The sequence below is a fragment of the Eumetopias jubatus genome, unplaced genomic scaffold, assembly GCF_037043125.1.
Source record: "Eumetopias jubatus isolate StellerSeaLion01/CBP00866 unplaced genomic scaffold, mEumJub1_p1.0 scaffold_13, whole genome shotgun sequence".
Taxonomy (NCBI): Eukaryota; Metazoa; Chordata; class Mammalia; order Carnivora; family Otariidae; genus Eumetopias; species Eumetopias jubatus.
In genome coordinates, this window is record NW_028274819.1 from 35231019 (window position 1) to 35243699 (window position 12681).

The 12681-nt window shown below is 36.4% G+C and overlaps 1 protein-coding gene across 2 annotated transcripts in view; it reads right to left on the reverse strand.

The window, feature by feature from the left end:
• Positions 1-12681, reverse strand: part of LUZP2 (leucine zipper protein 2) — a 469487-nt gene that overhangs the window by 250601 nt on the left and 206205 nt on the right. For both annotated transcript variants that reach the window (XM_088017667.1, XM_028117737.2), the window contains exons 2-3: positions 5446-5563; positions 1952-2022 (exon numbers count right to left, since the gene is read on the reverse strand). In XM_088017667.1, the coding sequence (XP_087873793.1) occupies positions 1952-2022; positions 5446-5563 (189 nt within the window). The remainder of the gene's footprint in view (positions 1-1951; positions 2023-5445; positions 5564-12681) is intronic.

Below are 12681 nucleotides of genomic sequence, written 5' to 3' on the forward strand. Positions count from 1 at the left end.
ATCGTGGTATCAAAATATCTGCTCCATTCCGTCCTTTCATTGAAAGACTTGGCCCAACGTCTGGTAGTTTGTATACCATACCAAATGTGTAGATGATAATCTGAAATTCTTAATAATCCTAACCATGTTTTTTTTTTTTTTTCTGGTTTCTCTGGATATTTTGTGTGTCATGTAGAAACAGCTAGACAGATTTTAGGATGATAATAGCAAACTAAAGGAATAGGTTTTTCCTTATCCACATCATGCACAAGCCTGTCTCCTCAGCTGCGTCTCCACAGCAATGAAGACAGACTTGATTCCTCTTTCACACCATGGTTCTCACTGCTGAGATCACCCTGTCCTGTCCTCCAAGCCAGCTTTCCTCAACCTGATCTGTGTCTCTTTCCCTCTACACTGAACAATGTCTGCAGAGTAATCCTCCTAAAATACTTTATGTTTTGCTCTTACAGAACTACCTAAAATGGGTTCTCTACTGCTACTGGCTGAAGTCCATTCTGGCCCAAGATTTAGAAGTTTTTATCTCTGGTTCTGGTCATACACACATACAGCTTCATTTGTTGATCAGCCCTAACTCACTCCGTCTTCCTCGGTCACGGCAACCTGCTCAGTGGAGCTGCGCATCCATCATGCAGAAGACACTTCCATTCTGATTTTATTATCCTCTCCTGCCATGGAATGCTCTACAAAAAGTCATCATTTTCAGTGTCTCTTCATTCATTTTGACTAGTTATTTCTATTTGAAATGTGGTTTATAATTCTCCGACACTAATTCAATGAACCAGGGATACTTGTGTGACATTGAGCATAGGTGCTTTAAGAGGTGGTTTATTTCAAACCAATAAAATCACTTAAAATGATCTGTTTTGGGGAAGATGCTTGGACAATACTTTATGCAAGCTCTTTAATACTGAACTTTGAAGGGAATTTCATGTTCAAGAAATAATAATTTCATTTAAATAATAAAAAGAGTCACTACAGGACACTCAGTTTGATATTTTTAATGTGTCATCAGCTTGATCCGAACACACGTCAATGATAGGTTTCTGGGTCAAAAGGCAAGGACAGTGGCGGAGATACAAGTCGGCAAGAAGGGACTACACAGCGTAGTGTGCTTAAGCTTTCTAGCAGCTTAATGCTTTGTCATCAGTGAACTAACGTGAACGGGTGTAGCTATTGGGTAAGACACCGCAGAGCAAATTCCACGTACACAACTCTCAACAACTCATTTAAGCCCTCTGAACAACAACTTCCTATCCATTAAATAGTGATAATCATATCTACTTTAAAGGTAATTGTTAGGGGCAAATGGGAAAATAGATATAAAGCATCGGACAGAGCCTCTAATAAGTGTATAAAAAAATGCTAGCTTGTTTCTACCTTAAAATAGCTTTTTTTTTCCTTTGAGAGGCAATTTCAAATCATACAGCTTTTTATACTGCATAGAAACCTATCGCACAATACACTGTCTTCAAAAAAACACAATCCAACACTAATAAGATTACACTAATTCTACTTATATTGTTAGTAAGATTACCCCATTCGCCACCACCCCCACCATTACCACCACGATCAAGTTTTGATACTATTACACATGGCCCACTGAGATTAGTGTTATCACATCTATTGATGGGCAGACTTCTCAGGGTCTATCTTCCTAGGATTAATAGGGGAAAATTCTACAGATCCATAAACATTCTGTGATCTGCAGACAAAGCAGCATAGCATTACGATTACTAGAGAACTTGTTAGAAATGCACAATTTCCAGGTTCACCATAGATTTACTGCATACAAACCTGCATTTCCATAAGATTCTGATGCCTTCAAGTGTAAGTAAGAAGATAAGTGAATTAATGCATTTAGAATGACCTGATTTTTGTGAAATTTCTGAATGGAGTTTGACACTCTGGGGAAAAAAAGAACCGAGAAAATGAAAAGAAAGCGCAGTCTTACCTTTGTCTTTGACCTATTTCCAGAAGCTTCTCAACATCAGTTTTGGAAGATTTCTCATCATTTTTCAAAGACTGATAAGAAAAGTGGGAAAAGAAAATCTTATTCAAGTGATAAATTGAGGCTCACTTTACTTTTTTCTCTGCGGCACAGGTGTGACTGCTCTTAGGCCCTGAAACAAGAATGTGCAAATGAGGCCACAGTGATCCTCATGGCTCTAAGGATGCACACAGGAATTTATGACACCAAGTACAGGTGCTACCCAGTGGTGAAAGGGAATAAGCCAAGTCTCAGCCTTTAGACGTTCGATGGAGGGGAAAATGCTCTCCAATATCTAGGTCTCTTTACAAGTCAATATAAAACACATCTTCTGCTCTCCAGTTGAAGTTTCGTTGTGTTCTCTGCAGGCATGTCAAAACAGCTCTGGCATAGTTTCTACAAATTCAAACGGACATAAAAGACCTCTCTGAATCAGCTAAGTAATAACATAATTCAAGATCAAAGCAGCCCAAAAGCATGTACCTGTTTGGTCTTGTCTATTATTAATGAGTAATGTAGCAGAATACACAGAAAAACTAGGGCTATGTAAAATGGTAACTGCTCTGACAAGATAGGGTATTAAGGGGGAAAAAAAATAAAAGTACCATCTCAGTCATTAGTGTTTATTTACTCTGGCAAATTCAACATCCACAGACCATGACTTCAAGCAGAAAAGCCCACTGAGCTATTCTCATTACAGAATCTGTCCCATTAAGTCTTCCCTAAGAACTTTCTTATTTATACTCAATAAACTATTTACCAGGGTAACCTATTAGAAGCTGAAACTGAGGAGCAGTGATAGTGTTTGTGGGAAGAGCAGTGGTGGCAGGCAGAAAATTGACAATCTTAGGAATGGCAAATACTTTGTTTACTTAATATCTATTTAACAAATATCTATCATGAATTATGCAAAGTCCTGTGCAGAGGCACAGTGTCTGCCTTCACAAATTTTATAGTCTAATGCTAAAATCAGGCAATTTTCATATAGCAAAATCAGCAGTCTGATTGGGAAGGGATGCGCTGCATAAGAGAAACTTCTTTCTGGGCGCCTGGGTGGCTCAGTTGGTTAAGCGTTTGCCTTCGGCGAAGGTCATAATCCCAGGGTCCTGGGATCCAGCCCCACATCTACAGCCTGGAACAGGTCACAAAAATCTGCCCTTTGACTTCCTTAGGTGAAAAACACAGATGAGATTTTTGAAGTGTCTACTTTAGACAGTTACTGGAAAACTCAGAGGACAAAACAGATGTGGAAAAACACTTGATGAAAAGTGCAATATAATATGCTTACTCATTTATTGACCATATACTATATTCTGGGCATTCTGAAGGAAACCAGGATCAAGCAGATGACTGTTTTCAAGGAATTTAAAATCAAAAAACAAACAAATGGAAAAGAACATGAGATGCAGAAACAGAAAGGGTAGATACAGACAGGAATCAGCAAGGTATATATCCGTAGAAGAGCCGAAGTGTCCTTATTATTTACCCAGGAATGTCCAGGGAAGTGAGGTATACTTGGAAATTATTCTTGGTTCCTTTAAGGATGCTAAAGGTTGAGACACCTACTAATTAATCAACATAATGCTTCTTGGCTGACCTGCGTTACCATCCATTACTGTCCCATCCAGGGGCTATGGTTAACAGAGAAGACTGTAACAAGACTCTCAAAGCTCCTGTCTTCATGAAGTCCCACTGGGGGAAAAATGTAGAATGGGCTATGTTGTATTCACTATGAGTTTAAAACCTAGAATCAGTATTTATTAGATGAATGATTGGGCACTTCCTTGGCCTATTTGAGCCTTGTTTCCTCATTTTATGAGTAAAATTTTGTGAAGAGGTTGCTAAGAGGATTTAATGAGATCAAAAATGAAAAATATCTTGCACACTGGCTGACAGGAAATGGAAAAAGAAAGGCATTTTAAAAATTGCAACTACATTCAGTAGTACAATTGCTACCCTTTTAAGAAACATGATTCTATGAAATTATACATTGTTATCAAGCAATTTTCCAGACTGTGACTGGGTGTCTTAACTTAGGCTACCTGTATAGAGACAATGAGTGTCCTGATCACACATGGGCATCTCACCATATGCATGAAATAGTTTCGAAGTGCCAGGTGTTCCATCCCCCTGAGAAGGTGCAAGTGTACTGAACATTCTTTGCAGCCTCAGATAGCTGGCGAATTCCTACTTAATGATAAGGTGCAACTCTGGTATCAGCTTCCTCCAAAAATTCACTTAGTCCCCCTTTCATCCAAGTTAGGGCTTCCCTAATGTTCTGTATATTCTTCCATCATAGCACTGTCCTTCCTTACCCTGCTACCTGTCTCTGTGTTCTAATGGTTCTATGAAGTGGTTTTTCTGCTCTTATTTTTATGTTCAAGTTGTAACATAACTTCTAGAACAAGAGCTGGGGCACTTGGCCCTTATACCTGCTCTACCACCTAACTCTCTCTGTGTCCTCTATAGTTTCTTAACCTTTCTCTAAGTCTTGTTTTCTCACTGACAAGATGAAACTACTAATAACCACAGCATAGTTTTCATGTAAAAAATAAAGATTGTACAAAGAATACCTAATGCAAGACCTTGACCATGTTCAGTAAGCTGCCATGGCTATGGATACCATCATCACCATCATCATCATCATCATCATCAAGGAACAGAAAGCTAAGGACAACACTGACTCTACATGGTTCAGAGACATGATTTCATGCAGTAACTAATACACAGGCTCTGAAGCCAGGTTTCCTGTATTTAAACTCTGGCTTCCCTTGTGACCTTCAAAAATAACTTATCTTTTCTAAGCATAATCCCTCATGTATAACAAGAAAAAAAAACACATTAATAGTATCTTTCTCACAGATAGATTATGAAAATTAAAATTATGTCCTCAAAAAATTCAGTGTTAAATCAAATATCAAAATATCCGATATTTCAGAAAACTTTTCTTATCAGATATAGATCTTGTCTTTGGCTTTTGATGGAGATTTCACTGAGTATTAATACATTTTCAGAGATGACTCTTGCCTTTCTAAGATATTTTCTCATTTTAGTAATGAGGACTATTAAAGAATCTTGAGAATTCTCCTTTGTGGAGTTTAAGATTCTCCTCTAGAGATCATTCCTATATTCATTCAACTCTTGGTCATAATTAGTTTTCACCATTTTATAATATAAAAAACACAGGGGACAAATTGATCTTAGAAGCTATGAGAGACTGATGGCCTTGCCAAGCACATAATTTTCTCCTTTCTGAATTTGCAAACCACAGATTCCCAGACTGCATTTCAAATGGCATTTCTTTTCAAAGCTCATATGATAATAAATAAATCCCCTGGTCAAACCCAGAAACATATTCAAAACTGGTAAAAAATGCAGGAGTCTTTAATGTTAATCCACTGAGATAAACCGAGTGACTCCTCAGCCTTTGCTGCCAGGAAAATTAGTTTTCATCTCACCTGAAAGTTGACTTTAATTCCACCAAGTTCTCTTGATGTCTTTGTCAGCTGATGGAGGATGTTGCTTCGTTCCCTAAAGACTTCTTTCAGCTGCTTTTCTAGCTCTTCATAGTCCTGTCTAACACAGAAAAAAATCGCATGAGAGCCCCTCAAAAGCTTCCACTGGGCTTCAGCCTCTTTAAATACTATCACGGGCCCCTTGCATTTCAAGCAAAATCTAGATTAACTGAAACCTTAATTACTAGGATGTTTTGTTTTTCCTCTTTCACCTAAAAGGAGAAAACTGAAAACCAGTCTTATAACAAAGGTTTCATTTTTTAATTGAGGGCTCTCTAGGCTACAGAGAATTTCCAGAACAATACTATCTTTGACAGGCTTAAGATAGTTTATCAGGTACCTCTTGGAAAACAGATATTTTCCATGACATCATCATTCTTTTTCCTAAGGTCTTTGACATTTTATAGCAGAGGATATGACTTGAACCAAAGTATTTCAAATACATAGGTTCTGACACTGGGGAGATATACTTGGGGGTACAGCCAGGGCAGAACGTAGGGGTCTTGCTTCATCTCTGGTAGGTAGATAAGGAAGTCCATAGAAAAGACAGCCCTTCCCCAACATGTCTAAGAATTTCTATTGCTATTAAAGAGGTAATGGAAGAAACAAAGTCTCTATGAAATCAGTAAATAAATACAGTAATTAGAGTAAAATTTGAACAGACTTAACAATTTTCATGAAGGAAAGACTTATTTAACGTCATAACATCTATACATATTTTTCTCTTACTTTTCTCATATGGTCTTTGTAAGACCGGTATTGTAATTCTCATTTTGTAAACATGAAAGAATTAAGCTCAGAAGAATCAAGTTACTACCCTAAGATCCTATTCAAGTAATGTATGAGCAAATAGGATGTGTTTGTGTATATTTAGGTATGTTATGGCAAGTTCTGTGTGTGTGTGTGTGTGTGTGTGTGTGTGTGTATAGGGAAAATGTAGACAAGGAAAATGATGGTTGTCAAGACAACCGATAGGGGGAGGTTAAAATGATCAACCAGAGTACACAGGAGAGTTGCTCCATGTATGGAAGACTTCCCGGAAAAAGTAATATAAAATATAAGGTACTCTTGGAAAGAGAAGTAGAAATTAGCTATATGAAAGGGGAAGGCACGTGTAAATACTAATAAAAATGAGCTCATTGAATTTTTTAAACGTGACTGTATATCAGAAGATTGGAGTCCCAATGGGAGGGGGTGGTCAGGATTTACTGCTAAAATGAGGGTATGGACAACATGAGCAAACGATGCAAGACACTTAAGTGACAGGGGAGTTTTGGCAATTGTTTTGAAAATAGGTTAACTAAACAGGGAGTGACATGGTTGGATTTATGTTTTGTAAAGATTTCCCTGGCTAAAAACTGGAGAGTGAACTAGAGGGTGGGGGACTGGGGGTGGACTTGGAGAAGGGAAGGCTGGTAAGGAAGTTACCATGGCAACAATCAGGGAAAAGGTTGTGATGGCCTAAATTAGATTACGAACTGCAGAGACAGTGAAGCTTGGACTGATTTCAGCAAAAGCAAAATTGAATCAACAATACATAACATTCATTCAAATGTCTTTTGTCTGTCTGTTATGGGGAAAGAGTGTCAGGGTGCTGGTTATTAATGTTGCCATGTTTCTGGCTGAGGCAACCGTTGGACACAGCCCTTTACTGAGAGAGAAGTCATGGGAAGAACAGTAGGTTGACACGTTCAATTTTAAACTTGTAAGAAAATGGCTCTAACTTTTTAGTTTTTTAAATCTATAAAATGCAATATTTAATACATCAGGAGCAACTTGGGGCTCCTGGGTGGCTCAGTCGGTTAAGCGTCTGTCTTCGGCTCAGGGCATGATCTTGGGGTCCTGGGATTGAGCCCCATGTCGGGCTCCCTGCTCAGCGGGGAGTCTGCTTCTCGTTCTAACTCTGCCCCTGCTCCTGCTCACTCTCTCAAATAAATAAAATAAAATAAAATAAAATAAAATAAAATAAAATAAAAGGAGCAACTTATGTAGAGTTTTGAACCCATAGTATGTAATTAATTTGTAAAATATTTTAAAAATTCTGTTACTGAGAAATTTGATGAATTTTCATTCTTGCTACAGAATTATAAAGGAACTGGGTCTACCAGTGACCATAGTAGTATTACTAAATGTATGCTATCTACAATAGGTTTCTAATACAATTCTTTGCTTCCCCCCACCTCACCCCATTTCTTAACTGTTGTTTTCTAGCACTGTTTATATTCTTGTTTGAAGGAAATCGGAATGCTCCCCTGTTAAGAACCTTAGTATTTCTCCCTGGCCCGGAGATTTTCACTGATGAATAGTGTGCCCCACCATTTCCTCTCGGTCTCACTAGCAAAGTCAAATAATGAGTGGCAAGGCCTATGGTCATCTATTTCTAATTATTCAGCTTTAGTTTCTATCCCAGTTTGTTTCTCCTGAATGTTTGTGACAATAAACACACCTCCAAAATTATCTCAAGTGACCAGAATAAATAACAATGTTAGATAACATGCATTGACAATATATTACATGCAAGATGGTGTTATATGTATTTATTCATTTAATCTGCAGAACAACTGTCAGATAAGCACTGGTCTTAATCCCATATTACAGCTGAAGAAATTGAGCTACAGGGATGGTAGCTTCCCAGAACAGACTTCTATTAAGGACATGGTAGATCAGTCAGCCTTCAGAGTCCAGTGTCTTGGCCAGTACTCTGGAAGAACACAGTGACTTGACTAGGAGTTTGTAACAGTTAAATGCTCACTGTGCCATTGCAGAATGTATTATCTATGACTTCTTCTTGCACCAATATATATGTGTTTTTGGTATTGAAATTTTTTGCCACTTATTATTTTCCATTAAGTAAAATTAGGAATAGCGTTTTCTTTTTTATTATTTACAATCATCTTTTAATCCTATCACCGTATTTGGCCTTCAAATAAATTCATTAGGAAAGGAGAACCATTATATGTAAAAAAAAAGAAGAAGAAGAAGAAGAAGAAGAAGAAGAAGAAGAAGAAGAAGAAGAAGAATATAGCAGGAAGGGAAAAATGAAGGGGGGTAAATCGGAGGGGGAGATGAACCATGAGAGACTATGGACTCTGAGAAACAAACTGAGCGTTCTAGAGGGGAGGGGGTGGGGGGATGGGTTAACCTGGTGATGGGTATTAAAGAGGGCATGTACTGAATGGAGCACTGGGTGTTATACACAAATAATGAATCACGGAACACTACATAAAAAACTAATGATGTAATGTATGATGATTAACGTAACATAATAAATAAAAAAAATTTAAAAAAGGAAAGGAGAACGAGTTCAAATCCCTCTTTTGTTCTGGTAAGTACACTGAGAGCCACAAAAAGGATCTAATTTATCAGGGAAATATAGTCAAAAGTGTTAATTAATAGCACCACTCTAAATTCAATCATTCAAGGTTCTAATAAAAGGGGAAACCAGGTTACTCTGTTAAAGTACCATTAATAGAAGCATTGGTTAGCATTTTCCCACATTTTCTTGCATTTACAAATGAGTGCATGTTTACCCCAATGCATGTTATTTTTCCCCATAACATATATACATATATATATAGATATATATACATATATAAATATGTATATGATCCTCCTATGGTTGTATTCTGCAACTGCCTTATACGTCTCAGAGCTCTTTCCACATCTACACATATTAAAATCCATGTGCTTATACTTTAATATATTTTACCATTGGACACTGAGGGTGTTTTCAGTTTTTCTTTCTCTCTTAAAAGTAATGAAATCCACATATGTGGGTACAAATATATTTTCCTGAAAATTTCTGTGACATGTATCCCTAGAAACGGAAATATTTTGCTCCAGAACTAACATGTTATTTTTTATAGGTACTAGTAAATTGCCTTCTTATGACATATTTGAGTCTATACTAAATTATCAGTATAGTATTCTGGTATTCTCAACACATGCACCTGAACTGGAAATTGTCTTCCTCCTTTATGTCATTATGTTACTGGCATGAGGGGAAAATGATACCTTCTTTAGGACACAATTTTCAGTCATATTATTGGAAAGATTGATTGTATTTTCCTAACTTTCACTAGTACTTGCATTTCTGCCCTTAGGAATTATCTGTGTATACCTTCTACCCATTCGTATTTTGGGTCTGTTATTGGACTGGCTTGCTTGGGGTTGCTGTCACAGAATGGGTGGCTCAAGCAACAGAAATTTTTTGTCTCACAATTCTGGAGGCTAGAAACTCAGAATCAAGCTGTTGGGAGAGTTGATTCCTTATGAGGCCTGTGAGGGAAAATTCTGTCCCACACCTCTCTCTTGTGGCTTGCGGATGATCACATCTTTTCCCTACGTGTCTTTATATTGTCTTCTATGGGTGACTCTGGGACTAATCTTCCCTTCTTTTTTTAAAGATTTTATTTATTTATTTGACAGGGGTGGGGGGAACCCGATGTGGGACTCGATCCCAGGACCCCGGGATGATGAACTGAGCCAAAGGCAGACGCTTAACGACTGAGCCACCCAAGAACCCCTAATCTTCCCTTTTCATAAGGACTCCACTCATATTAGTTTAGGGCCCACTCTAGTAACCTATTTTAACATGGTACCTTCTATAAACATCCATCCTCAGATGATGTTACATCTAAGGTACTGGGCGGGGAGACTTCAACATAAAAATTTTGGGGGATACAACTCAACCCGTAGTTATTTAATCTATTGATTTACAGAAGCTCCTGTCCAGTAAGGTTTTTAACTGTCATTATGGTGAAAATATTTTCCAAGTCTTTAACAGATTTTTACATTTACTAATTCCCCAATTTCTTTTAAATATGGAGATAAATCTTTTCCTTTATGGTGTCTGTATTGCTCTTGCACAAATAGATCTTCTCCATCCCAATACTGTTCTTTAAAAGTGGCTGTGAAGATATATTAGTTAATTGTTGCTAAACTACAAAATTAATTTTGGAATCTATTATATTTATGTTTTTCATATATGTATATATGAAAAGATGGGAATATAATTTAGATAAGCATAGCCAATTGTCTCAGCACAGTTGTGACAGTCCTTTCCCCACTGACTTTGAAATGACTTTTTCTGATGTACCATATTCTTTTTACTGTATGTTTTCAAACCTCTATTCTGATGTATTGATGAATTTGTTGCAACACTATATCACGGTTTAACTATTAAAGCTGTGTGCTATAATTTGTTATTTCCTATATTTTTCCCCTATTATTTTTATTTATAGTTTTATTGATAAATTTTCTGTATCTGTGTATTCTCAGTGCATTTTATAATCAGTTTGTCAATTTCATAAAAAAAGTCTATAGAGAATTTAACTGAAACTGCATTCATATTATATTTATATTTAAGGAAATATGTAACAAAAGGGTACCTTTCAATCCCAAAGATAGATGGTCTCATATATTATTCTAGGACTTTTATATGATTCAGCAATGCTTTAAAGTTACTTCAATGAGTTTCTGCTCATTTCATGTTAGGCTTATTGCTTTTACTGTGGGTGGATTTTTCCATTCCACTGCCTACGTGAATGTTGCTAGTTTCTTTTAAAACTACTGACTAAGTTGACCTTGGTTCCAGATATCTTACTAAACAAACGTAGTACTTGTTATATTTACGTAGTTGATTTGTTTGGCCTTTTCAAGTGGACAGGAATATTTTCTTTCAATAATACCAACCATCTTTTATTCTCATAACTTTTATATTTTTCTCTTTGTTAATTATACTGGCTAAGACCTTCAAAACAATGCCAAGTGGAGCAAATGATAGTAGACCATCTAATTTGTTTGTGGCTTTAGGATAGATATATTAATTACGTTTCATCAGTGAGTAAATGTATGTGAATACTGCTGTAATTTTCAGGTGATACCATTGTTCTCAGGTCATTTTTTTAAAATAAAAATTTTGTTGAGTTGCAGCACTTATGCAGAAAAGAAATACACAATCCCCAGGGCACATTTCATGAACTCTCACAAAGTGAACATGTAAGAAATTTTAAAAATGAACCATGCACCCTAGATGATATTCTTTGACTTCACCCATTTATTACATTCACACTCTTCCCCAAATATAACCAATATTTTTATTTCTATTACTTCATAATCACTTGCCTATGTCTGAAATTTATGCAAATGCTAAATGTCTTTTAGTTGATTTGTTTTATACAACATGGAGTTTGTGAAACTCTTCCATATTATGTGGAGAAATAGTTTGTTAGTTTTTATCACTGCATAGTATATAGTAATGAGTAATTTTATTGCAATGTATCTATAATGCCAACAGACACCTTTTTTCCCAGTTTTTGACTATTATGAATGCTATGAATATTTCATATGCCTTGTATTTAACATACAAATACATGTATGCCAAGTACATAACCAAGAAAGAATTGCTTCATTATAGAGCATACATTTTCAGTTTCAGTAAATACTGCCAGAGAATTTTCCAAATCAGCTGTATCGTAGGAAAGGTGAAGAATTTCAATTGCCTCAAATTCTTATATACTATGGTATTGTCAGGATTTTTAAATTTTCAGTCACCCTACTGGTTGTACCATAGCATTTCATTTTAGCTATAATTTATATTTTACTGGTGACTCAAAGTGACTACTTTACAAAAAATAATATTTAAATATGATTTTTTTTAAAAAATTATTTATTTGAGAGAGAGAGTGAGAGAGCACACAAGCAGGGTAGGGAGGGGCAGAGGGAAAGGGAAAAGCAGACTCCCCAATGAGCAGGAAACCCAACCCGGGGCTCAATCCCAGGACCCTGGGATCATGACCTGAGCCGAAGGCAGATGCTTAACTGACTGAGCCACCCAGGCACCCTAAATATTGTTTTTTATAAAATGCCTGCTCATGCCTTTTGCCTTTTCTCCATTGGTTTGCCACTGTTTATTATTTATTTGTGGGTGGTATTTATATATTCCATACATGAGCCCTTTGGTGGTTAAATGTATCAAAAACATAATTACCTCTTCCGCTGTAAGAATTTTCAATCTCTTAATGGTGTCTTTTGATGAACAGACATTGGTAATATAAATATAGGCCAAATTATTAATCTTTTATATTCAGAGTTGTTCAATGGAGTTGTGCCACCTAAATTTGTAAATGTTTGAAAAATATTTTTATCTGATTATATTTAAAATTATAAACATTTAAA